Raw genomic sequence first — 27099 nt, forward strand, 5'->3', positions numbered from 1 at the left:
TCAGCAGGCACATCCACTGCCTTGCTCTGGTTCTGAAACGAATTCTGCAATACGCTGGAAGTATCTGCAAATGGGAACAGAAAGCTTTTAAACCCATGCATGAAACTAACAGCACTCGCTAAAGGGTTGTAGCCAACAGGTTAAGCATAAAAAGTTAGTCTTACTCCAAACCAATAGCAATCGATGGCATCTGCTTTATACAATAGTTTTCTTCCCCAACTTTACCATGGCATCTTGCACCAACAGACCAAACCCATGTTGACACAACATCCACAAACAGATTCTCAAAGAAACATAACTGGATTATTAGAAAAAGCAGTATTATTTTTCTTTTTCTCTAGCTATTTCTAATGGCTTTAGGAAATAGACGTGATGGGGGGCAAAATGGATCGTCCAGCCCACATCAAAAGTGCCACCCAATTTCGGCCCAACAGACACCAACGCCGACTGAATGTGTCCTCGGTCTGGTCCAGAACCAGCCCGACCTCGGACTCTGCCGAAAGCTCCTTCAACCATGGATATTCGTCGACGTGCCCCAACCAAGATCGGGGCACCCTCCTATATTCGCCGACTCGCTCGACCAAGCTCGGGCGCTCTCTCCAATAATACGTTTCGACCTTCGAGCTCGGAGCACTCCACCGAGCACACCTCCAAGCTTGGAATGTTAGGCTGGCCTCAGCACCCGTCTAGTCGACCTCGCCGAATGCCTGATGCGACCTCAATAAGCTCGGCCTCGCTAAACTACTGCACCCATGTGCGTGCTTTCGCCCTCCTACGTGGTTGTGCATTGTGACGCCGTGCTCCGCTTACTGACCCACGACAATCAAGGGCAGCGTCTTACCGTTTCTAAGAACGGGCTCTACCGCGCGCCACAAGCAAGCTCAAGCTGCGCGCCACTCCGACTCATGATGAGAACAGGCCTATGGCTGTCAACATCTCACCATTCCCAAGGGCAGACTCCACCGCGCGCCACAAGCAAGCTCAGGCTGCGTGCCACTTCCTCTCATGATAGGAACGGGCCATAACTCCGCCACCTAAGCACTCCTATCAGGACTATAAAGGACCCCAACAGGTAACACCTAAGGGACTTTTTCAGCTGGATCTACTAAGCTCCACTCTAACTTGAGCGTCAGAGGGCCCTCATCGGAAACATCGGTGAGGCTTTGTGCAGATACACCGTCGGTCGTAGGAGGTGACTCTCCCCCCGTCTTCCTCCGTACCCCGGCTGCTCCCCCGACTCCTCCAGCGTGGTCACCCTCGGGCCAGATTTGAACCACAACAAGACGTGTTTTGAACAGTCAAAGATGGTTGTATGCATGCATCAATGCATGTCTTGGGTTTAAGATTTATAAGTCTTAAAATGCCTAGATATAAAATATCCCATGTTTTTGAAGCCTCTTGGCAATCCATCAAGCTGCAGAAAATCAGCACATGTTATTGTGCCATTAAAATTATATAGATGGTGGACAAGGAGTCTTCCAAAGATGTGATTTTTTTTTGTTGAGTAGCATTTTAAGCTTTGTAAGTCAAATGCAACAGCATACACTTGCATTTTCCAACGCTGAACAGTGTAGAGTTCTCTCTTTACACCCTATATACATACATAGAAACATACATACATATGTCTGTATTATTTTCCATATTGATAAGAAATCTGCCCCTTTTGGGCTTCTGACTTGCTTCCCTTGAGAGAAGACAGATTCAAGCAATGATAGTATGACAACTAAATTAACTTCTACACGGTAAGCTCTCCATGGGAACCAAAATTCATTCTCTCATCCCTCAACTTTAATTGAGGAGAGATGAGAGCTCGTTCAACAGATTTCTGAACCTACTAACAAATAATATCGTCTATGTAAGTACATGTATTATAACAACAAACAGCATGCATGCTCTATTTACAGAACTTTTTCTTTATTAGTTACAACTTGGATTCCCACATAGGGACAATGGTGGCACCATTCAGAAGAAAAAAAAGGGCAAAAAGAGAGTTTGTGAGGATCCATATGGGTGTGTGCTTAGTCACACGTAGGTCATTCGCCCGAAGAATCTTGGGTACTTATACAAGGCCAACAAACTTAAATAATTTTCAGCTAGCTTTTTTAGATAAGGTTCTAGATTATTATAAATAGTATTAGAGTGGATCCACTCAATGGCTTATATGGACTAGAGGATATTGCAACAAGACTCGTTAGGGCTAACCACGTGTTGTTTGTAATTAAATTTGACTGGATTGGACTCCGTAACCTAGCGAGCATGCCAAAAAATATGACCCATGCGAGTGTGTATTTAGTCCTATATCGATTATTTGCCGAGAATATTTTAGGTGCTTATATAAGACTAAGAAACCCAATAACATTTTCTGGTTAGCCTTTTTGATGAGGTCCTAGGTTGTTACTGTGTTATATCCTTCCTTTTTCCCATATGTACCACATGCCCCAACCTGCAAAAAACAAGTAGAGGTGGAACTGTGCAACTCATCAGCCATATAAGTTTTCAAAACGAAGTGGTGCATTTACACATATAATGAAGTTGCTCACAAAGCATAAGTTTTCAAAAAGAAATGGTGCATTCACACATATAATGAAGTTGTTCCCAAATTTTAGACTTAAATTGTTATAACAACCTAAAGACCTCATTTAGAAAAGCTAACTGAAAAGTGTTATTTGAGTTCTTTAGTCTTGTACAAGTATCTAAAATCTATCCACTATATAATCGATGTGAGACTAAATAGACGCCTGCACAGGTCCTCACATGCTTCCCTCGTTTAAGTCTTAGTATTCTCATCAGGCTAAGGTTCCAAATCCATTTAAATTCAATCACAAGTACCACAAATCTAATTACAAGCACCACGATTTACTCGTCGTTAGTCTAAATGGGCTCGTGCTATAGTGTCTTATAGTCTATATAGGTTATGGGACGGATCTGCTTTGATACCATTTATCTACCTAGTGCGTAGCAGATGTAGGGCTAAACACAAGCCCATTTGGGTTCACCACGAGCTAATCATAGATTAATTAAAATCATATGGGCCATGGGGACATTGTCGCACGGGCCCATTTAGGTTCACCACGAGCTAATCGTAGTGTTTGTAATTGGATATGTGGTACTTGTGATTGGATTTGAATTCTTAGTCTAGCAAGAATGTTCAGGCTTAAACATAAGGAGAATGTTAAGGGACCTATGTGGGCGTGTATTTAGTCCCATATTGTTATGTACTTGGTAGATCTTGGGTACTTATATGATACTAAGAAATCCAAATAACATCTTCCGAGTAGCTTTTTTTTGATTGAAGTCCTCGATTATTACAGTTATATATCGAAATATTGTATAACTCGATGTTATCTGAGTAAAAAAGAGAAATGAATGAGTCGGACTCATATTTCTACACTGAGATAATGAAAGCTTAAAAGAGTGGTCCAAAGGTTAGCTGCAATAATAACTCCGTGGAAAATTTAAATTCTTCAGGGACAGTACCACATCAAGCCTATCCAGCAATGGAACCAGGTCCTATAATTAGGTCGCACAAACATCTTTATGCAAGGTGAACAAAAGAAGGCGACCTTGCGAGCAGAATATTATATTATTTTCATAAACCGAACAGCAGATTTGGCATTCAAACTTCTTCTTTAACAACTACGTGAAAGTACAAGTTAAGGAGTTGCTGGAAGGTTGACATAAACAGCAATTATGTCAAGGAATCAATGGTTTTTCTTTTTCTTTCTTGTTGTGAAAAGTAGGATATTGGATTGAATATGAATATCAAAGTGGCATGTGGATCCATTAAAGAATGATATGCACAATATTGGATCAGGAATATAGATAAGATTGATAGGCAGAATCTTATAGGTTATAACATGCTTCATTATAACTTCTATTGTCAGAAGGGAGCATAAAATAATCATGCAGGAAGCCTATAAGCTAATAAATATTTAAACCAAGGGATACTTACATATCCTGCTCATCGTTATTGGCTAGTGCAAGTTTAGCAACATGGAAAAAGGCAGCATCAACATTCTGGTTGTCTCTTGCTGAAGTCTCAAAGTAACGTATGTTGCCACGCATACTGCACCACTGCTTTGCTCTGACCTCGGGAACCTATATGAGTAGTGATGAGGAGAAAAAAAAAAATCTAAGAACACGGTACAAGGAGGAAGAACAAAATATATAAAGGCATTGCGTTCCTAACCTGTCTTCTGGTCTGTCCATCTGTATCAGCCTTGTTTCCAAGTAGAACAAATGGAAATTTCTCCCGGTCTGATGGCCTGGCCTGAAATAGAGTAAGACTTACAGCCTTGAGTCTATTTGCTAGGCAATGTTCATAACAGAAAAGACCACAGACACAACTAGCCTTGATATGCATGAAAGTGTGAAACTGATAATAAATTAGAAAAGGATGAACAGATAAAAGAGCAACAAATGCAAAATTTTCTGGGAAAATACATATATAGCATGCAGTATTCTGATACGATATAAGATGCTCTCAAAGCATTAATGGTTATTCGTCCAACAGGCAAATTTAATTCTCATGCATGACAAGGAAGTCCAAGTTTCGGTTCATTAATAAAAATTCCCTAAGCACATTAATTGGAACGTGATTGATTTGAGCCTAAGCTTCAATATTTGTATTTATGTGCATCAGCACATGAATGCATGTTTACATGCAGGCATATATACAGACATGCATATATATGAGACAAAATATTGACACATATCTATTGCAACCTGAAGGGAAATTCATGATTCTGGAGTATAAGTTAGTTATTTGCATTACATTTTACATTACACTTAATATGGCCTGTATTCCGTAGTTAAGCCGAAAAGCCATGCTTATCCATATAAGATCCTATGTAAAGAAAATACCTTCTTTTAATAAATTGACTTAATTTTTTTGTCAGTCAAAAATAATGTTAGTCTTGGAGCAGACCTATCTTTGAAACTCATTTCCTTCCTGTTAGTCATTCTGTTTTGTAAAAGCATGGATCCATTGCTTGCATGGAACAGTGAACCCAAAATAGAATCAAGAGATTAAGGGGAAGAATTGGGCCGAAATATCTAAAAATCTGAAAAAGATAAATAAGCGATCAACTTTTTTTTTTTTTTTGCATTTCCATCAATAGGGATGATTTACACATCACCAAATGCATACCCCCTTTTGAATCTAGAAATAATTACTGAATTCGTTGATTTCCTCTCAATTTAAACATATAATTATCGAAGATATATGATAATTCAAATGATTCATATACTGTTTTATTGATAATATTTGCAGCAAGTTAATAAATCATGAAATTTCATAATTCCTAGTTTTTACATGTCATCAGAAAATTAATAAAATATATATCTTAATATAAAAATAGATGATTGCAGTTTGTTCATGTGTATAGGAGGAGGATAAGTGGCATAGCAACAATTAAGTATTAATATTTAAATAATTAGTGATCAGTTCATTCGACAAATTATTGAATGCAAAATTAAAGAAAATGATGCTAATGACAAATTGCCATATAATATTGGAATGTGAACTAATGCCTCTTACACATGAACATAAGTTCCCAGTAGAATTACCTAAAATTAACATGAGAAAAACTAAAATGTGTTAAATTATTTTTAATATATGCAGATTAAAAAGTTTTATAGTCCTAGTAAATAACTTAATTGTGTATTATAATGATTTTTTTTTTTTGACAGTAAGTGAATTTTCATTTAATTGATTAATTTTTATCATTTGTAGGGATAAAAAAGGGACCTGGCACAGCTATGAGATCATATTCTAGGACTAATGGTCCCCAACATGTGGATTTCTAGCTACTAAACGCATTCAAGCATTGGGTTACCTTAAGCTTCTTGAACCTATTTCTAGCCAAGCAATTAAAAGTAGCTTTCACACAGAAGAAAATTTTTTTTGCATAGTGTTATTTGACACAAATTCTCTCATATTTGGATGATTGGGCTCAAAATTCTATAGGATTCGTGGGTTAATTAAGTCAGTACACCTAGTAAAAATATAGGATTACAGGCTGGGCTGAGACCTATATTCATAAATATCCATAATTAACTTTGGAGCGAGCCGATTGAATTTTCCAAACAGGCCCTAAATCTGAATGTCGATGCTCATCTGAGCACAAGACATGTCATCATTTCATATAAAATAAGCCTTCATACATCATTCACTGGCGGATATATTTAGTTAATTAATATTCAAACAGAAAATTGGACCTGGAAAGCTTTTAAACCATACGCAGAAATTGGGGTTTTGTAATTTATCAAGCTGAGCCAGAGAACTATACATGCGTTATCAAGAACCAAATTGATTTTTAAATGCATTAGAATGCGACGAACATGATCTATATTGAATCTTCCAGGAGAGAATGAAATATTATGTTGAAGAACTTTAAAGAAATGTTGGAAGGGAGCTGATGAATTACAAACCATTTCAAGGAACTGTTTGTGCCAGTCGTAAAGAGAGGAAAAAGAACTGGGATTAGTGACATCAAAGACCAATACGCAGCAATCTGCTCGTCTATAAAAGACTGGAGCAAGACTCTGAAATTTTTCCTGACCAGCTGTATCCCAGAGCTACGTACTCAAACAATAGTAAAAATATCAGCAATGCAAAATGTTCTCAAGAAGTAGAAAAGAATGAACAAGAAATAGAACGAGAGCTCACTTGCAAAGTCACACGCCTGTCGCCTATCCGAAGTTCTATTGCAGATATATCAGCAACAAGCGTAGACTTAGAGTCTTCCCTGAATCTGTTGCGTATAAATCTAAAATTATGGTCAAGAATCCACATATTATTGACGAGATCCACGTATTGTTATCTTGTCAAGCAGAACAAGAATCATTACAAACGAGAACTATTTCGTATAGCTCTTGCCACCTTTGTTTCAGTCGGAATTTCAAAAGAAAAAGGATGGATCTTGGCTATGTTTCTTGATCCCAAGGAGAACAAAAATGCCGCTGGATTCAAAACAGAAAGAATAAAATAAAATAAAATAAAAAACCCTTCCAAATTGGAAAGAAAATTAAAAGAAAATTTTATATAAGAGTAAAACAAGAAAGAATAAATAGACAGGAAACAAGAATATCTGTGAAACTTGGCCGGAATTCTTGACCCTCATGAAATCAAGAATGCTTATAAATATCAAAAAAAGGAAGAAACAATGAAATAACCACCTGTATTAGAAAGAAAATTAAAGCTCTATCACATCAATCGCCACAAGAAATAGGAAACAAGTATATAAGTGCAGTTCATCACCGAGATTAGCAAGGATACCGGTTCGCCAAAGATGTTTTCCCCACTCTGGAGATCAAAGAACAGGACAACAGTAAAAGAACAGACGTATGAACCAAAGAAGCAAGAAAGATAACGCAGAAACATATAAACGCAAGGAATCGTAAGGTTTTGAAGCATGATTCTGAACTATGATATAAGCAAATCAACGGAAGGGAGAGGGAGAGAGAGAGAAGGTTAGAAAAACCCACGAGGCGTCACCAAGAACGATGACCTTCAGAAAGGGTCCCCTCCTCGCGGCCATGGCGGAACGATCACAGCAGTGGGCTAAACGATGAGGGAGAGGGGGGGAGAGATATCGCCGTTCTTGAGGCTTTTATACGCGCCAACGGCATTTAAAACTTAAAAGAGGTTCGGGTAAGCGGCAACGTGTCACGCATTGGGAGACATAAACTGTCATTATCTGCCGACTTCGTAGGACGTCTATTTATACGAAGTCGGCAATTGTTGCCGACTTTAAATTAGGTGGATTTATACATGGAGACTCTGTAAAGGCTCATCCTTCGGTTTGGGAATGATGACATGTGAAATCTCATCAGGTTTTGTAATGGATTGTAATTTGTCATATTACCGGCTACTTTCCTATATGCTAAACATCAAATGCATCCTAAATGCATGTATGGTTTCTCTATTGTGGTTCATTTGATTTTGATGTTAAATATAGGACCCGTTTGGTTTGCGGGAAGCATTTTTCTTCATCGGAATATTTTTTCTGAAAAGCTGATTTTTGAAAATATGATGCCTGCGAAAATGGTTTTGGTATGTTTGGTTGACTATAAAAAAATGATACATTCCAGAGTGACTTATGTTTAGTTGAGCATCTATTTTTTAAAAAAATATTGTGTAAAATATTACTCTTAATAAAGAAAAAGACATGTTTCATAGATTTTGATGGCTTAAGAATAGCTTTGGAAAAAAAGATTCTAATTCCCAACCGGCGGAAAAGTAGCTCTTTCATATCGTTCATAGATTTTTTTTTTCATGAAATATGAAAATTTTATTTTCATAAAAATGCTACTTTTTCATCTCTCTTCTTTAAAAATTCTAACCAAATAAGAGGTCTTTCTTCATTTTTTTTCGTTGACCACACTTTTTTTTTTCTTTTCTCACAAACCAAACGAGTTCTATATGAATATGAGGTCTTCTTTATTTGAATGCGTCTGAAACAAAAATAACTGTTGAGTGATATTATCTCTTGAATGTCTGTTGTTACGATCAGGTATATAAATTTCTCTTCGCTGATGGGGTTCTTGACACTACAACCACAGATTCATATTTCCTGTTCTCTAGTTTTAGCTTTTCTTATGAGTGGTGCAGTGTATCCATGTATGATGAGAAAAAAGTTACTTTCAAGTGTCGGATCTACGATATTTGGCAGGCTGTTGTTTGCATCAGGCACCAGGGGAAAATTGGTAGAATAATCATGTTCAACATCCGCCAATAGGTTCTTTAGGACTACATATTTCGAGTTCCTTTCAACCATGTTCAACATGACCATGAAGATCTTGGTAGAATAACTATAACCTTTCAAGATCTTGTCACAAATTTAGTGAAAATTGGTTTTGACCTTGTACATAATCATAAGCTTTGGGACATGTAATAGAGAAAACTATACACACTATATGGTAGCTAGGATCAAATTGAATTATACTAATCACTTGTCCTCTGAGGACTTTAAGCTTTGGCCATAACATCCACCAATAGGATCTTTAGGACTCCATATTTCCAGTTCCTTTCAATCATGTTCAACATGATCATGAGATCTTCGTAGAATCACTAAACCTTTCAAGATCCTAGTAGAACCGGCGCGCCCCACCATCCGAGACTAGCACATTGCCCTTTCCACATACTTGCTTGTCCTTGCTCGCCTTGGCTTGGTGAAGTTCTTTGGCTTGTCCGAGTATAGCTCACATTCTTTTCCTTCGAGCACAGACCCTATCGGCTGGCTCAATTAGAGGCTCGGGACTTTTTTTTTTATTGGGCCACAAATTAATTAGGTAAATTGATAATTTTGATTCGATTAGTCCTTATTTATACTATATGTATATAACTATTTGAACCCTCAAAATTGGTATAAGAAGATATGGATATATTTCTTGATAATGGGATCCGGGGCAAACTAATGAGAGAGTGAGGAAAGAAAACGGCCTCGATAGCATATAAAGCTTTGAAGGTTGAAGTTTCTCCTGGACGGTGCTTCTGCTAATAGACGGGACTCTTTCTATGCTTCTTTAATATGTAGATTGTTTGAGTTATTAGCCTGAAATTAAACTCTCGGTAGCCTAACAAATTTATCTTCTTTTATTTTTTTTCTGAAGAATGCTTGACTCTAAAATAGAGTTATGCCAAACCTTATCTCAATCTTTTTCTCACAAGGGCAATATAAATTTCTTTTTTTGGGTGTTTCACCCTGAGTCGATTTCAACCAAAGAGAGAGAATGCCAAGCCTCGTTGCCATCCTAAAAATCGACCATGTTCTGATTACTAACCGCTCCGCTAAGAAAAAGTATACGTTACAAAAGATGACCGTTACTTGAAATCACGCAGACCCTCCGTTCTTGATTTCCACCGCCTTTCCACCGCCTCGATACAAGAGAATATGGAGCGTCCAACTCGCGGAGTTCGGAATTCGCGGCTTTCGCTCATGATGCTCGCCTCGAGGACGAGCGCAGGTTCGCTGTCGAATCCTCCTCCACCCGGCATTCTCTCGTAGAGTAAAATCCTTGATCTAGGGTTTCCGCTTCGGGAACGGCCATCGAGTCGGAGGTTCTTCGCGAGCGTTTCTTGCCTTTTTTGAGTCTTCCCAGATGCGAATTGGGCTCGAGGGTGGTCTCGCCGGAGTCGGAGAGGGCGGAGAGAGATCCGGCGTTCGCGGTGGAAGTTCGTGCCAAGAAAAACGGTAGCCGAGAGGAGCTAAAGGCCGAGAAATGATGGGTTATTTGAAGCTAAAGAAGAAATAATTGATATTATGTGGTGGACCTAGGCAGAGAGATCGCTTTACGTGTTAGAGTTTCCAACCGGACGGTATGCCTTTCTCTTATTCCTGTGACGTGTAATGTATTCGTTCACATTCTTGTTTCTTTCTTTCTTTCTTTCTTTACGTTTTCCTTCCCTTTTCTTTACGAAGGCTGGGATTTTTTTTTTCTTTTTTTTTCAGGGACATCTGTTGCAGGGGCTAACATGGCGGCGCTTCCAGCTCTCACGGCATATAAAATCTTGTTCGCCACATTGGGTTGCTTCATGGTGGTCACGCTCATCTACACTCTCGCTACCGACGGCTCTCCTTTCCGCGTCGAGCTCTTGACCCCGTAGTCTTTCTTTCGATTTACCATTCTAATTATCAGCAAGCGTTCTTTTTTTTTTTTGCTTTCTTTCCTTTCTTCTGTAGGTTGTTAGTCCTGGCGTTTCTTGAATACTACGTAGTCTAGAAAAAGAGTCGAACATGATGAGTGAAATTGAAGGATTTTGATACTAATCATGAGAGAGAGAGAGAGAGGGTACGATTGCTAGTTTTGCAATTAGAGTGATGCTTTGTTGAATCTTTTGTGGTAGTGGGCAAGGATTGAGGGTTTAAGAGGGGGATTTGGTCGCTTGTGTAACCCATGGTTTATTCTCCAAAACGTTGGGTTTGGGGGGGTATAAAAGATAGCAAATATTTGATCAGAGCTTGTCAATGTTAGTGGTTTCGGAGAATTGATAAATGAAGCGTTTTGAGGAGAAACAGATTCAAGGGAACAGATGATACTCTTAGTGTTTTTTATTTTTATTTTTATTTTTGAATGTTTCTTTTGCTGGAAGACATCTCCCGCTCATCATATGTTACCATCTTCCCATGATCTTAAACTTTTAAGGAATTGCTAATTGTGATGTAGTTGGGAAGGAATTTTTTCATGGAACAGGATTCTGACAATATACTCACCATTGCAAAAATTTGTGACCTCCTAGATGTTTTTATATCTAGTGAGGTTCCCAAGAATAATGACCAAAATTTTGTATTATGAGCTTTCCATTGGCTATTTGTAGTAAATTCCTTTTTCAACCCACATCTCAATGCCAGGTGATGTTGGAGAGTAGGAAAACTTGCAACATAATTTGAAGGCTTTATAAGAGAGTATCTGGACATAATTTGTTAAAATAAGCTAAGACTAGGAAATTGGCAGTCCATTATGGCATTTGATATATGCGTTCAGATTTGGGGTTGAGCTGTGAAAGATTCACACAATTGGTTTGTGGAAGTACTGATTTTGAAGAATTCTAGGCAATATCTGTACGAAAATTCTATATTGGAGAGTTCTAAAATCCAAGTAGATTTGGAAGAAATCAGTTGATTAAGGTGAATCTACATTTTTAATTTCTTAAGGATCAAAGTACGGAATAATGGACCTAGTAGGATGAAGTGAGGCTACAGTGATCTTTGAGGTGTCTGCAATCACAGACAATGTTTCACCTGTATAAAAATGTCTAAGATTATATTGTATTTTTGAATTTGTTGGAATAGGAGATGTAATTGATACTCTCTAAGGAAATAGGTTGACTTGATTTTATATCATTGAGTATGCTATGATGACAAATAAATAGAATTCTTATGTATTATCATGATTGTTTGAGATTTCACTAGCTTACTAGATGTGAGTTCCTGCATCTGCTAGGATCATGCTTCTATACTCTATTAAGAGGGAAAACCTAACCCTATGGGTTTTAGAAGATGCTGTTCAAGCATAATGACTGGGATGGTAAGGTGATTGGAAGTTGATAACATAAGTGGGAATATAGTGCCCATTTGCACATGAAGTGTGAAGGTTTTTGGGAAGGTGGCTGTAAAGTTGTACCGCAATTCTTAGAAAATTTATGATTTATATGCAAAGCAGAGAAAATTGCTACCACTTTGAGCAATCTGAACAAAAGGGAAAGTCTTAAAATTGAAGAGTTGCTCAAGAGTGAAAATTTGAAGTAGAGGGGATAAAAACAATAAAGAAGATATTGGACAGAATAGGATGATGGCAATATTAGAATATTTCATTAAGTGGCTCGTGGCAAGACAGCGATCTGAGTAGAGAGGCTGAAATTGATGGATGTCCACACAGAGTGAAAATACATTAAGAAATATGGATTTATATAGATTTTCATTTTAGAATATATTGATGTCTAGACCTAAATCTGAAGGATAAGACTGCACCATGGTGGATAGATATTGGAGCACAGCTATGTCACCTGTGAAACTAATCTGATTTGTCAAGTTGTCAACCACTATGATGCATGCCAATTCACATTATGATATTGTCCTTTGTAAACTTTATCCTCCTTATCTTCCTAAACTTGATTGTACAATCTAAATCGTCAAATCATGGTTCTCTATCTTAATTATGGCAAATTACAAATGTTGGTAATCATTTATTAACAAGCAAAATATCCATGACTTGAAAAATGGATACGATGAAATCATCAATCTGCCAGAAAATTCATGAAAGTCAGAATAACATGAAGAGTGCGCTAGATACTGAAATAAGTAAATACAAAAAAATGTCAGCTGTATAACTTGATATCTACAAACGTAAAAGCATATTACTGTAGCATGTGGATTTCTTTAATTCATGTAAGTTAGACTTCCAATATTCTCTTGAACCTATCCAAAACTAACAGATAATTTTAAAAGTTCATTCTTGGAAAAATTACATCACATTTGGCCCTTTTGAGGGAACTGGATGACACAGGTTTCTCCAAGATCAAGTATTGAATAGACAGAATGCCAAGTAACTGAAGAGCATGATAAGGCAGCACCATGTAATTTGGGCATTTTAACAGCCTTAGAGAAATAATTTTATTGGATTTTAAATAGATTTTGTTTGTAGCATGCCTATGTTGATGTAAGCCCTTGAATACCTTCTGGTGATGATGTGCTGATGTGTGGGTTTGACATCATGTCTGGATGTCTATTCAATGAGATGAAAAAAAAATAAAGTGGTCCTTTGGGATTTTAAACCTGATTCTATAGGGGTTGGATCAAGGAACTGAGAAAAAGGGCAAAGGTTTATGCCATAGATGTAGAGATACGATAACTGAGACCTATAACGTACATGAATAATTCTAAAGAGTTCACCAGCAAAATGGTCGGGAATCACCAAAGAGGTTGCTTCTGTCCTGGGCCACTTGTATTAAACTTGTACTGTTTGACTGTTAAAAAAAGTGTAAAACATTTGATCCACCATTGCGGCTTACAATTTGAACACACCTTTACTAATGTCATTGTTACTATTTGGTGAATGTATTTTCAGCTTTTTGTTTACATTGATATATATGTGCATGCACGCTTGAGTCAAGTTTCGTTGTGTAAGTTATTACTGTACATGCAATTTTAAATCTGTTTGTTTACATCTTATGCTTCACAAACTTCTCTAGGTGGATGGATGCAACTTTGGTTGACTTTTATGTTAATGTGGTGGCTATAGTGGTAAGTCCTAAAACTTGTTTGCTAAGCTTCAAATATTGTTAAGTTGATTTCTGATAACTTAACATGCTTATCTTTTTTTTTTTTGTATTAGTAGAAATGTTATCTCATAATATTCATAACATGAATAACCAGGTAACATCTATCCATGATAAGTATTATATATGCAAGAAACATAGTTTTAATGGTTGCTAATACAAGTTTTTTCTGGTATTGTATTTACACCCGTATCAAAACTTCACCTTTATTATTTCCTTATTTTGTTTCCTTGAATTTTGACTTATTGAATAGTAACGAGTTACAAGTTACAAATTTGCAGGCTATAGTCCTTTTTAATTTTTTGCCCCTTATATGTTGATATTAGCTTTTCGCAAAACATAAGAATGAAAGGTGTCAATGTTTTTATCCAAGAGTGCAATGCAAAGTCGGCGGAATCGTCCCGAACTGAGCGGTTCCGGCCAATCCGAGCCATACCGGTGGCTCACCCGTGCGGTTCTGGCAATGAAAATGAGACCCATTGCCGGAGCCAGAGAAGGAGAAGGAAAGAGATAGCGAGCGGGGGAGGGAGGGCCGACGGAAGTCATAGGGGGCCTGGGGAACCGGCTACGGCCGGACCCTGGGGAACCGGTTGCGGTGTCGCCTGCCGCAGCCTCTGCCGGCCTCACCGCCCCCCTGAGGCGTCCGCCACCCTCCTCTGGCCCTCCTTTCTCCACTCTCTCTCTCTCTCTCTCTCTCTCTCTTTTTCTCTCTCCTACGGTGTTGTGCCTTCTCTCGATACAGGACCGGCATGGCCCATACCGAGTCGTTCTACCGGAGAACCGGTATGGTGCCCGGTACCAGTTCCTCCGACCATGGTGCAATGAGCTACTTTTCTGTCTTCTAAAATTTGATGGGTCTGTATTTTTAGGAATTCAAATTCTTAGTGGAATTTGCCCGCTCTTTTCAACCTGATTGTATGGAGGGAGACATGATATTTTTGAGATGCCTAAGGCTGGTGAAGATGTCATATCTAAGTGCTTCACCCTCCTTGATTAATGGTGGATAATGTTGTGTGGTCGAAACATGAACTCACAAGCAATTGGTTCATTTTTATCATCCAGGCACACAAAGTCAATATTGTAGTTTGCAAGATTTGTCCATTGCTCATCTTGGAATCGGAATCCAGGCCACCTTGGAACATGTCATGCAACACTTCTTATAGAGAAAATTAGCCTCTATAAGCAAGTCTTGTTTGGCCAAGCATGCAGAATTGGTATTGCGGTTTGCAAGGTTTGTCCATTGGTCACCTTAGAATTGGCATCCCAGCCTCCTTCGAATGTCTTATGCAACACTTCTTATACAAGTTTGAAATCGAAGCTAAAGTACTATATTTAGGAGCCAGTCCCTTTAGGATTCAGATGAAGTGCCCCTTCCCACAGCTGCTGCCACCACCAGCACCACACACATCTCTAGAAGAAGAAGAAGAATGTTGGCGTAAAGCTGGACTAATCTATGGATTCTTGCGACTTAACAAGTTTGGATCACTAATGCTTTCCTTTTTTGTACTAAGAATAAAAATTGTTCCTGGTTTTGTGATTTACTGAGAAAGCTAGATCCTGCTTCCATGCATGCTTAGCTGATGCTTAATTTATTGTTTTGTTTAAGATCCAGAATACTTTAGTTAATAATTCTAATTAAATGATTCGATCTTTTTAGTCTCTTGTCATGTTCAAGCTTAACATATGTTGCATATTAACAGAAACAAGTGTCGTTCTATACATCTATGTTACCCAAACCCTTTAATTGCCTGAAATTCTCACACATAACACTCAAGACATTTGTCCGACAGTCAGACATGGCTCCACAAGAAAAGCATATTAGATATTGAAAGGATCTAGTGCTTGGACACCCACCTGAGTCCATGTCCATGTAACAAAGCTATATATCTGCTATTGCTTGTGTACCACAGAAATAAATTGCATGCAAGACATCCACTTCTCTTAATTAGTAAAGTTCCTCATTGTTTATATACTTGATGAAATGATGCTTTGTTTCTTCCAATTAATCTGTTCATTAGAGCTTGAACTTTGAAATTTCCACTTTCCTGAATATTACTGCATATTTTCTTCCATCAAATAGCAGCAAGGTTCTCTTAATTGTCATCATGTGGTTCAGTTTTCTGGGTAACTAAAGATCCAAGTTAATAATGACCACTGATCAGCGAAAATCTAATTTCTTGTAGTTACAAAGTTCTATCAAATGCCTACCACAGATGAATTGGAGATGAAGATGTTCTAAGGATTAGAGAAGAACGCTCGAAAACATTATTAGTGCTTAACTTTGCAGAATTTTTTCATCTTAGAGAGGATTGAGGAATACAAAGAGGGATTGCACATCGCATGTTTCATGGTTCATGTCAATAATTGGGATGTCTGCTTAATATGTTTATATTTAGCCAAAACTAGTAAAGCATCCTCTTCAAGAACAATAGTGGGTGATGCATGCTACATTCCTAATTTTCTTTCTGACAGGGTATTCCTTTATACAATGAGAAGGAAGAAACATAGAATTAAAGCAGAATACATTAATAATGCTTTGTGACTGGGTAAATAGACAAATGAATGGATTAGATCAATTCAATGAAGGGAAAACTAGCTGAAGGATTTTAAGAGCCTATTCGCAGCAACTGGTCCTAGTGCTGTTTTGCTTCTAGCATTTTCCCCGGATTTTGTTCTGGCACGCAGCTAAGGATAACCCGTGACCCCACAACAAGAAGTTAGTATCAAGAAATCCAGTAATTGATTATCATGTTGGTTCCATTTTCCTCATCGAGCCAAAAAAAAACCAAAAAGAAAAGGTTCCATTTTAAATGATGAGTCCGGTATGTCTATTTGGAGTGTGGAAAGCATAATATGCCACTTGAACATCTTGATTCTTGTGAGACTACAAATGAGCAACATAATGAGATTTTTTTTATTTATTTATTTTGCTAATCCTTGCCAAATAGCACAGCATTTAGTCATACCAACTCCTTACCATCAGATATCCTCATCTTTCCTATATGTAGCTTGCATTACTTTGAATTAAACCCATGGTGCGGTTTTTTCCATAAAGGGAAAACAATTGGTGCAGTTGTAAAATTCTTCCTGCATACTCCTGATTAATCCGTTAACAAGAAAAAGGTTCCTTTCCTTGCATGGTCACTCTTTTCTCCTTTTATCCATCTAATCCAATTCAAATTCTTTGGTTTGATTTTTTTTTAAACTATTAGAAGAGGTAGAGCAGGAAAACCATCTGGTTTGCGGGCTCTTTTGGGATTCATGAGAAAAGGAGACACTTTTGTTTTTTTTTTGGTAGATATACACCTTTTATCAAATTGCCTACTTGTTATGATAGCTTGGATTTAGAAGGGAACAGTATCATGCCTTTTATGCTCTTTCTACTCTTTCAGGTTTGGGTTGCCTACAGAGAATCAAAATGGCTCAATACGGTATTATGGGTAGTTCTGTTAACATGTTTTGGCAGGTATCCTTCTTATTCGTCTTTTTTTTCTTTTTCTTTTTTTTTTAAAGTTAGTAAATGTTTCTTATTATATTTTATTTGTCTTATACTGAACACTAAAATGCTCAGTCTCATGTTTATCTGCAAGTCTAAATGTGTCAAGGAGTGCAACTCTGCTATCCATCGGTTGTTGAAATTACTGCAAACCAGTGTATATTCTTAATCCTATGTGGACATAATGACCTTTTCTCCACTACTATTGCTGCAATTGGACTTTCTGTACTTGTTTTCCAAACATCCATGTCTTATCTACCATCAGTTTTAGGTTCTTATTTTTTTCTTTAACTTTCTGTATCTTTAGGAATGATAATTTACAAAATTATGTGCTTGTCTTATTTTTCTCTTTTCAAAGGAGTTCCAATATTTTAAAAATGTTCTGTTATTATGCTGGCAGGATATTAATTGGCTTTTTTTAAAGTGTCATTCAAACTCTATCAGCTTTTGTTTTCTATGTGTACTTATTTTTGTATTTCTTATATGTACTTATTTTTTGGTAGGACTTACGCATACTTCACTCAATGGTTTCCCTTCAAGTTCCATGTGTTCTTCATGTATATCATTAATATATTCTTGGGTTAATACATTTTTTTTTTTTCTCTATTAGCATAGCAACATGTGCATATATTGTCAAGAAACTATTCACCATTTCTTCTGCGGATGTAAAAGATCCCGTGAGTCATGTCTTGTTGAGGTAAGACATAAGCTTACATACAGGATTCTCAGAAATTTAATTTTCTTTGCACGTTTCAACCTTTTCTTACAATGATGAAGCTTATTCAAATCTTTAACTCATGGAATTTTTCATATACAACTACATGCACCTAAATAATACATGCTGTACAAATAATATCTTTAATGAGCCAAAAATAGATGGGATACGATTTACCTTGATGGTCATGTTGATGTAACAAATTTGTGACGTTTAGACCATAAAACATGCTCTTTAATCTGTTTGGTATTATTATTATTTTTTTTAAGAAATGAAAATAGGCATTTGGTTTTGGTTTGTTTTTGTTGCCTCACCTATTGCTTATTAATGTTTATGGGAGTTTATGGACTTGTGAACCATATAGTTATTTAAGAAATTTTTTCTATGACAAGTGCATATATTGTTCTATCATCACAATTCCGTGAAACAAAAACTGTATTGCAAAGTTTACCATGCCTTCAAACGGGCATCTCTTCCCTGGGGACTGGATTTGTTAAGCTCATTTTGACAGCGGATTAACCGATGTACTGTATATTTTTCAAATGGAGCCCACCAGACACAGGAAGGTTACTTCGATCATATATTCTTGGCATCTCCAACATGCAAATCAAGCAATGGACAACTTTCATCTGTCCAGTAACAGCAGTAATGGGTGAAATAACTGGACAAGCCTGTCAAGTAAGGTGTCATTAAGACATTCCAACATGGGATATAATTGTAGTCTTCCTCCCAAAATCAAGTCAGATGAACATGCATAACTAAGGCTGCAAATGGGTCGGGTCGACCCGACCTGACCCGCGTAGACCCGACCCGACCTGACCCGCGTAGACCCGACCCGACCCGATCCGAATTTTAGGACCCGCGGGTCTGGGTCGGGTCCGAAAATTGGACCCGAATCATTTTCTGGGTCGGGTCTGGGTTTACCGACCCGACCCAACCCAACCCGAATGGACCCGGAGAGAGAGAGAGAGAAAAGAAGTGGAAAAGCCTAAGGGGAGTCGGGTTGAAGCCTGGAAGGATAGCAATAGGCATAGGTTCACAGAATCCAAAGGAACCTCGGCCTGTCAGGATTCTCTCTCGATCTATTACACTGTTGATACCTCTGGTGTCTCGGTAGCTGTTTTTTTTTCCTTCTGTTTTTTGGTTTTTGTTTCTTTTAACTTTTGAAGGGAGAAAGTGAGGGAACGCTGAACTGAATATGGGTCATGTGCCAGTTTTCTGCAATGGAATTGGATTTTGGAAGAAGGTCTGGGATTTTTTTTGCCCTCGTGAGTCGTGAGAGGGGAGCTGGGAGACACCAAGTTCCGTCCAATCAGTCATACAGATAAAAAAATAGTGTGATATGAAATTTGGCTTGCAGACCGGCTTAGTTAGTACGTCATGGGTCCTCTGTTCTGAGTGGAGGTCAATTGCAAGTCTTTCAAGTCATGGGTCACCCAGCACCTCATAATTATGATATGATCAAATTAGATCTGCCCAAATTCTTTTCCAAAAGGACAAAAAAATTGGACCCGATTCGGACCCGAACCCGACCCGATCTTCAACCGGGTCGGATCTGGGTCCAAAATTAGGACCCGAACAAAAAATCGGATCGGATCGGGGTCACTCAGGACCCGACCCGACCCGACCCATTTGCACCCCTAGGCATAACCCTTGCAATATAATCCTTGAGAAAGAGAAAAAAATCTTGGAACTGTATTCTACACATGATGCAGAGCATATTTATTTTATTGACGTTTCAGTGTGTAAATCAGAGATATTTAATATAGAAAATTACTTAAATAATGATGATGCAAAGTTCCCATGTTGTATAATATATGGATTTCTCATTTCTTTATCAATTGCACATCAATAATTCAGAAAAAAATGTTCGTTTAAGGATAGGACAAAACTTTTTATCAGCAGTCTGATTCTGTTATTTTGTCCCATCTGTCATATTTTAATATGAGCACTGTTAATTTTCTTCAGGAATGATGATGAACATAAGTTAAAGTTCTCCTTTGTCATGTTTGGAAGAATTCTTTTCAGCATCTTGGGCGTGCTTGTATTGGCAACTGTCGTATATACTATCATTATTGATGGCTTTCCTTTTCGGAAGGAGTTGTTGACACCGTAAGCTATTACTTGCATTGCATTTTGTTGATGGCCTAAATTTGTTTCTACTTCAAATAATACATACATAATACATATAATATAACATAGAGCATTGCACACAACTAACACCATGCCAAGTACCTAATACAAAACTTGATATCAAAAAATATGAAAATGATGAGAACGTCAGAGTCTTAAGAAATTAATTATATAAATGATTAAGAAAAAAAGCTTCTTTCTGTTTAGTTTTTACTTTATAGAATGTTGAGCTCAAAGAAGCGATGTTTGTTCTAAGGTTTAAAAACTCGGTTTAGTTTCGGTTTCAGCTGAGTTTATGGAGTTTCGGTTTCAGTAGTTTAAGTGATTTTTGGGGTTTTGCTCCAAGTTTCAGAGTTTTGGCCTCAAAGAAGTTCTATTTTTTTAATAAAAAAAGTAGAAGTAAAAGAAGCCAAGAAAAGTTAGTAGATAACATTTCAAAACATTTTGTGCGTCATATATTCTTTATTTATGTAGTTTTGACAATCTCAGGCTGACACTAGTATTGCTTAGGAGTGTAACTATGTATGCTAGTTTTTGCAGTGAACATATTATATGTATAATATGTATAGAATTTCCTTCTTGAACTTCAGATGCTCAAAAGTTCTTTAAATTTACCAATTATAAAGCCTTTTCGTGCTAAATGCATTCAAATCTTTTCTCATTTTCTAATAGAACTCGCAGTTACATTGGATTCTTATGTTTTTGAAGTTAATAAGTGGCTTTAATCATTTGCAGGTAGTTAAAGAATGTTCCTTGTTTTTTATATTAAAAAAAGATGTTATATCTTTGAAATGTCTCGTATTTGTTGTTAAAATCTTTGCAATATGCTGTAATAAGGTCATTCTTTTGGATATCTTGGCCAATCAAGATTATGCCCATTATTTGTGTCATCTCTTGAATAAAAAAAGAAGGAAAATTATTAAGAAACAATATTATATAGCCTGTATACTCAAGTAATAAAGAAATGAGCTCAATATTGTTGTAATCACCAAAATAATACTTAAAAGAAGCATCTATAGCTAGTTTTGGTCAGTTTTGGGGTGAAATTGGTCGAAAGCACCGAATCTGGACCGAAACCTATCAGCGTCGGTTGAAACTTGACTGAAAGCCGAAACTGGGGGCCAAAACACAAAAAAATTGATTTGTTCTCGCTATCTTATTTTTGGTAGCATATTACATCTATCTTTAACTTTCAAAGCATTGTTGGTTTCAAATTTTGAAAGCTGATTAAGTCATCATATTCTAATTGTAATCATCAATATGTTCCTGGACTTTTAAAATTATTTCTGACATGGCACCCTTATGATTTATGTCCTTGCATGGACAAAAATTATGTGGCTGAGATTGCTCTCAATATGCTATGATTTTTGATTCCATGCCTTGCTAGTTCTTAAGCAGAACCTGTTGTTGCGGATTTTTATGTCATAACATACATAACCTATATATTTTGTAGGTGTTATCATTTGAGTGGTGTTTTTATAGTCCTTTTGTTTATTGTCATTCTTGTGGTTCTGAAAGTACATGCTTCTCCTTGAACTCTCTCTGTGAGTATTGGACAATGCTTGGTTGACCACTTTCTGGGACAGCTGGTGTCATACCGTGTTCATAAGCATGACATTAGCTGAGGCTATGAATGACATTTAAATTTTTTTTGTGAATCCATCTGATGTCATGCTGATGAATGCGGTATGATGCATCAACTTTCTGTGGGACTTGTCCAATATAATGGCCTGCCACCCATTGCTCTATTTCTTTATTGTTATATATGGAGGTATGTCATCTGAACGACTGAACCTAATCTAAATTATTGCTTAATAATTTTGCAGGTGGATGGCTGCAACCTTGATTGACTTTTATATAAATGTTGTTGCTATATCAGTAAGTCATGACTATATATTACTTTTATCCTTTGTTCTATATTAAACAATTTTATTTTTAATTAGAAACCTGAATGGCAAGTGGTTACTACTTGTAACTTCAGCACTTCAAAAGATAGTCTCAGAAATTATGATGCACGTCTTTTGAACTTAAAGTTCTTCATAGAAAATAGACAGGCAAAGATTTTGCATAAATAATTGGGAGAATGCGAAACTTGTGGGCCATTCCTGGTACACTAGCAAAGTAGTTGTCATTTTTCTTCGTGAAAATTGTTGACTATTTCAAAAGCTGTTTAATGTGATTTGTAGAATTCATTCATTTAGATAGCAGGATGCATCCCAGTTTGAAGAATGCAGGGATCTCTGTCCTAATATCTGAGAATGTAGAAAGATGGTTCATCCACCTATTCTTTTACAGATCATAATTATTAACTAACCTCATTGGGGTTGTGCATGAAAGCTCCTGCTTTGGCTGGAATGATATTAAGCTTGACCAAGTTTCCTGTAGATATGTCCACTTGTCATGCTGCTGTTTACTTGATATTGGTCCTTCTCAAACTGACAAAAGAATCTTATAGCCTTATGCAGAGTTCAACCATAATATCCAATCTTCACCTTTTATGCAACCTCCTTTGCTGACCTAACTATGTAATTCCAAATTAACAATGCATGCCTAGTTGTGCTGACCCCTGTCAGTCACCCGTTATCTTCTTAACCTTACAAAAAACTGATAATAATGGTTTGTCAAGCTGAACTGCTAATAGATTACAGTTGGTGAAATGCATATATCAGTAACCTTTTTTCAGAATTTGAACGAAGACCACCTAACACATTTCACCAATACCTCGATCTATATTCTCGCAAACTTAAACTATCGACCATATCCTTCATTTGGCATAAGATTTTCTTCTTCAAAGCATTTATTACAGATCTTGACAGAACTCCAATATAATATAGCTTTAAAGCAAAAGTTTAAGAATTTTACTTGGCTTCATGAGGAGGATCTCAATCAAGGAACATCCTCCAGTCTCTAGAAGGTTGATTTGGTGAAGAACGTACAAGCTGTAAACTTCCTCTAAACAGTTATTTTCCTTTTCAATGGAGCAAGTTGTAGGGATGACTTCTAAAATCTAAAGGTCAGGCCTGTTCACCTTAGTGGCTTATCTTGTATTCTAGAAATAGAAGGTCCTTCAAGATGGTTACATGAATGATTCTTAGATGCTTTCACATTTCAAATCTTATGAGAGCTACGGTTCATCATTTCTAGGATAAGTAGCTACGGCATGATTCTTTGTTTATTTTTAAGCTATTAGGTTCAGACCACATTTCCTTCAGAAATTAGAATTGCTATTACTAATTCTTGCTTCTATATTTGCATAAATAATATACATTCACACTTTGTTTGCTTCCCACTGATATTAAAGAAAAGCCTAAGATCTGCATGTTATATGCTTTGAAGTTTTTTGTTACTTAGAACCTAATGCTTCAAGAGTCTTTTTTCAAGACTGTTTCAGAAAAAAAATGTTTAGAAAAAATGGCTGATTCAGTATGCACTTGGCACCAAGGTATAATTTTATTAGATACAAGCTTTGAGTATTAAAACTGCTAGATATATATGCATGTATATATTTCTTTGATTATGTTGATTTGCATATTCACCATGTAGATTTCTATGAATTTTATTCTAGTCAGAATGGGAAAGAACACTTGCTCATGTATGAGCCTTTGCCGTACAGGTGTGGATTGCTTACAAGGAATCAACATGGATAAGTGCATTAATTTGGATTGGTTTGTTAATATGTTTTGGCAGGTACTTCTCTTAATGCAAGCTTGATAATGCATTTTATCGTCCCAACATAGGCTATTACTTTACTGTAATTAACATCAACTGCATCTTCTGAGCAAACAAAGCTGTTATCTGTTGATATCCAAGCCTTCATCACCTTATAAAATTGCAATCAATAATGGAGGTTATTTAATAATATAGACATCATTTTTTATCCATAATGAAAAAAAAACCACAGAGGACTGATTTTTTCTGTTAGTATATAATAAATGTCGTCTGTTGTTTGATTATGGGGGTACTGTTAGAACTAAACGAAAAGCAAATTGAAGGGTCAGGTATTGTATCCAGGCATGGTTGGTTTATCAAGGATGTCTAACAAATTCTACGACCTATGCTAGCACTAAGGGAAAACCGAATAAGATCATCTTCCTCCATGCCCTTTAAGATCTCCAGCCTTGCTAAGTTTTTGTTCCCCTTGCATTGCCACCCTATTTTTTCATGTCAAACACTCCACAGATAAGTTTTTGCCATCACCACGTATGCTAAGATCCCTATCTCCTTTAAAACTATCATATGCCTTAACTAGTTAAGCTTGTGTCTAAATACTGGTAAAATGGCCATCAAAGCTTGGATGAAATGAATAAAATTATTTGTAAGGTTTGAGAAAGCATTTCATATTAGACAATCATGTCATATGTGATAGTTTGACCAATTATTTAATATTACAAGTGTAAATTATATTCTAGTTTTTTCTTGCAATGCGAAGGGTACTGATTTAAAAGTAACAGAACCAAACATATGAGAGTTGCTTATTAGTCATTTATCCTTGCCATTTTTTTGTGGATAATGCTGTTAACGGCATTCTTCCTAATAGGGAGCATTAGAGAAACTACCAGAATGTTCATAAGGTTTCATCTGATATTTCTTGACTTTATGGAGGAGTGCAAAATTTTGGAAGACCGATCTAGGTCATCTTGATTGGGGCAATAACGCTAAAATAATCCTTTTTTAATGACCGAGATATCTTGGTATATCTCGGCCAAGATATCATAATATCAGCTGAGAGCCTGAGATCGGAATTTGACTTGTAAATTATTTTTTGTGATTAATATTTAATATAAAGTATAGAGATTATTATTTAGAAAATGCCAAATAATAGAAACTAGAGATAATTATCCCTTACATATCACTTAGTATACGTAATGATATTTAATCATTAATATAATAGATTAAAAGGTATTAAAGAATAATTGGTTCAGACTTAAAACTAAAATTAAATTATTAACAATGAACATATAATGTAACATTGATAATTGTAAGAACATTAAGTTTTGCAAAATATTAAATATGCATTAAATTATATAGTTAAATTGAGATTGACTATCTTTGTGAAATTCAATGCTGAATGAAGATAATATGCTAACCGTTGAGATACGTATGCATAATATTATCTAATTTATACAAACACTTCAAATACTTTATTTTATTATAATTATTAAATTAATTTAAATAATTTTTATTAATAATGTGTGCCATAACTGAAAATTATTAGTTGGTACCTTGAAATGTTAGGGAAAATTTTCATTTTTCATTTAATTAAGCATCAATACAGATGCATGCATATAGTTAATAAAGAAAAAAATATATATTACTCATTTATATAATTGTAGTTAACAATATACATATTGTCAGTAAGCAAATTATATCATTTTGCAGATAGACTTCCAGTAATCATTATTAATTGCAATCACTTGCTGTGGAATCATTTTTCGAGTCAACAACAGTTGAATGAAATTTAAATGGAACCATTTGTCAATAAATAAGTCGGTTCACAATCTTGAGGAAATTAATGATATACTATGGCAAGGTTGACATATTGGTGGCTTCTAAATTGAGAACCAAGGAAGAATAGAATTAAATTTTAGTATATAGAAGAACAATTATTTGTGTATTATTGTGAAATGCCTATGGTTCCATAGGAGATTTCCATGACTATGCTCCAGAGATTCCCTCATTTGGTCATTCACATAATCACATCATTTTTTAATTTTTAAAATTTTATATCATTTACTTTTTAATATATGTAATCTTACCTATTTTTGTTTTTCATGGGCATTTTCTTATACCCACCTCTGTATCTTGTTCATGACCTGAATCTATTTCATGATCTTAAAGAAATTTTGATGAGCCCTTCCCGTGGTTATCCATCATTTTTTTAAAAAAAATATAATTATTATTGATTGTTTTTTTCAATTTTAAAGATTAGAGTAGGACACAGATATCATATTTTTAACCTATTTATATATATATTATTTTTCACAGACCCTTTTTTTTTAGTGCAAATGGTTGTTAATGTATTAATTTTGAATTGTCTTGTCATGTGCTCATGTTTAGAAAAAAAATTATAATATAAATAACTGCATGAGCCATTTTTTCATCTTAGTCGGGTGCTGGATTATCTTGGTTATATTGGCCAAGATTTCAATAAGGAGTTTTGGAACTATTTAAAAAATAAAAGATACTTTGCCTAATCAGCTGATATGAAGAAAAATACCTATCAATAATATTGTCATCTCAGTTGCGATTTTTGCTTTCATGGCAAAATATCTCACTTTATATCTTCTTATCATCTCGGCTATATATTAGATTTTATTGATTTATTTTCCCTGAGATTTTTGGGACCAATATTTTTCATCTCTCTCATTGCCATACTTAACACAGACACAAAACGTGATCTCGCCTGAGATTTAAACATTGGATGAATGTTGACCCAATTGGTTAAGCTTGTTGTATATCTATGTGTGTGCTTGTCTCTATCTATTGGGCTTTATATACTGGTATTGGTACTAAGATTCTCCTTTTCTTTTTTAGCATTGCTACGTGTGCGTACATCGTTCTTCAGCTTTTCCAGCTCTCTTATCAAGACTCAATGTACCATATTTTGTTGGACTCGCACAGCAAGCATGGAAGTACATCCTCCAAGTAAAACACGAAGTCACGAACTCGTGTTTTATTGTACCAATACCATCCACCTGAGCACTTTTGTGTATTAACCGGACATCCATGGTTGTTCCATAAACCTTGTAATGCTTGTCATATTGTCATACAACTATCAACTTGAACTTGTATTTACATACAAAATTCATTTTTAGCCAGTTACTATGATCCAAAATGTAAAAAAATTGACTGCATGAGTATGGTAACCAAGAATACTTTCACTTGATGCGATTGCTTAATAGAAATTGTAATTTAGATTATGTTCTAATAAGAGATTGTTTTAGTTTTAAGATTTTAAAACACCATGTCTCTCTG

The 27099-nt window shown here is 36.2% G+C and overlaps 2 protein-coding genes across 4 annotated transcripts; one reads left to right on the plus strand and one right to left on the minus strand.

The window, feature by feature from the left end:
* On the minus strand, positions 1-10000 carry LOC103720815 (ras-related protein Rab7). The gene is made up of 6 exons (XM_089923569.1): positions 9831-10000; positions 6671-6755; positions 6433-6579; positions 4190-4270; positions 3953-4098; positions 1-64 (listed from the first exon to the last, which is right to left on the minus strand). The coding sequence occupies exons 1-6, from the start codon at positions 9998-10000 to the stop codon at positions 1-3; spliced, it is 693 nt and encodes a 230-aa protein (XP_089779695.1).
* LOC103720797 (uncharacterized) lies at positions 8986-26942 on the plus strand. Of its 3 annotated transcripts, none has more exons than XM_008810688.5 (9): positions 8986-10321; positions 10455-10605; positions 13694-13745; positions 17173-17246; positions 17887-17973; positions 19960-20103; positions 21951-22002; positions 23738-23811; positions 26659-26942. In XM_008810688.5, exons 2-9 carry the CDS (start codon positions 10478-10480, stop codon positions 26771-26773), a joined length of 726 nt encoding a protein of 241 aa, XP_008808910.4. In that variant the 5' UTR covers positions 8986-10321; positions 10455-10477; the 3' UTR covers positions 26774-26942. The 3 variants fall into 3 exon arrangements, with proteins under 3 accessions (XP_008808910.4, XP_088578844.2, XP_089787122.1); XM_088722718.2 differs by having other exon boundaries at positions 9435-10349; XM_089930996.1 differs by lacking the exon at positions 8986-10321 and having other exon boundaries at positions 10369-10605.
* The last annotated feature ends 157 nt before the right edge of the window (positions 26943-27099 follow it).

This window comes from Phoenix dactylifera, chromosome 5 (genome assembly GCF_051530095.1).
Source record: "Phoenix dactylifera cultivar Ajwa chromosome 5, Ajwa_hap1_PhDact_Kaust_v1.1, whole genome shotgun sequence".
Lineage (NCBI taxonomy): Eukaryota > Viridiplantae > Streptophyta > Magnoliopsida > Arecales > Arecaceae > Phoenix > Phoenix dactylifera.

Bases quoted from the DNA above. Each gene is read 5' to 3' on its own strand.
- LOC103720815 (XM_089923569.1), bottom strand. From the start codon at position 10,000: ATGCCGGGTGGAGGAGGATTCGACAGCGAACCTGCGCTCGTCCTCGAG. The intron at 6,756-9,830 runs GTAACGGTCATC...TATACGCAACAG, and splicing joins GAGGGTCTGCGTGATTTCAA to ATTCAGGGAAGACTCTAAGT. The intron at 4,271-6,432 runs GTTTGTAATTCA...ACTCTATTTCAG, and splicing joins ACAAACAGTTCCTTGAAATG to GCCAGGCCATCAGACCGGGA.
- LOC103720797 (XM_008810688.5), top strand. From the start codon at position 10,478: ATGGCGGCGCTTCCAGCTCTCACGGCATATAAAATCTTGTTCGCCACA. The intron at 10,606-13,693 runs GTAGTCTTTCTT...AAACTTCTCTAG, and splicing joins CGCGTCGAGCTCTTGACCCC to GTGGATGGATGCAACTTTGG. The intron at 20,104-21,950 runs GTAAGCTATTAC...ATAATTTTGCAG, and splicing joins CGGAAGGAGTTGTTGACACC to GTGGATGGCTGCAACCTTGA.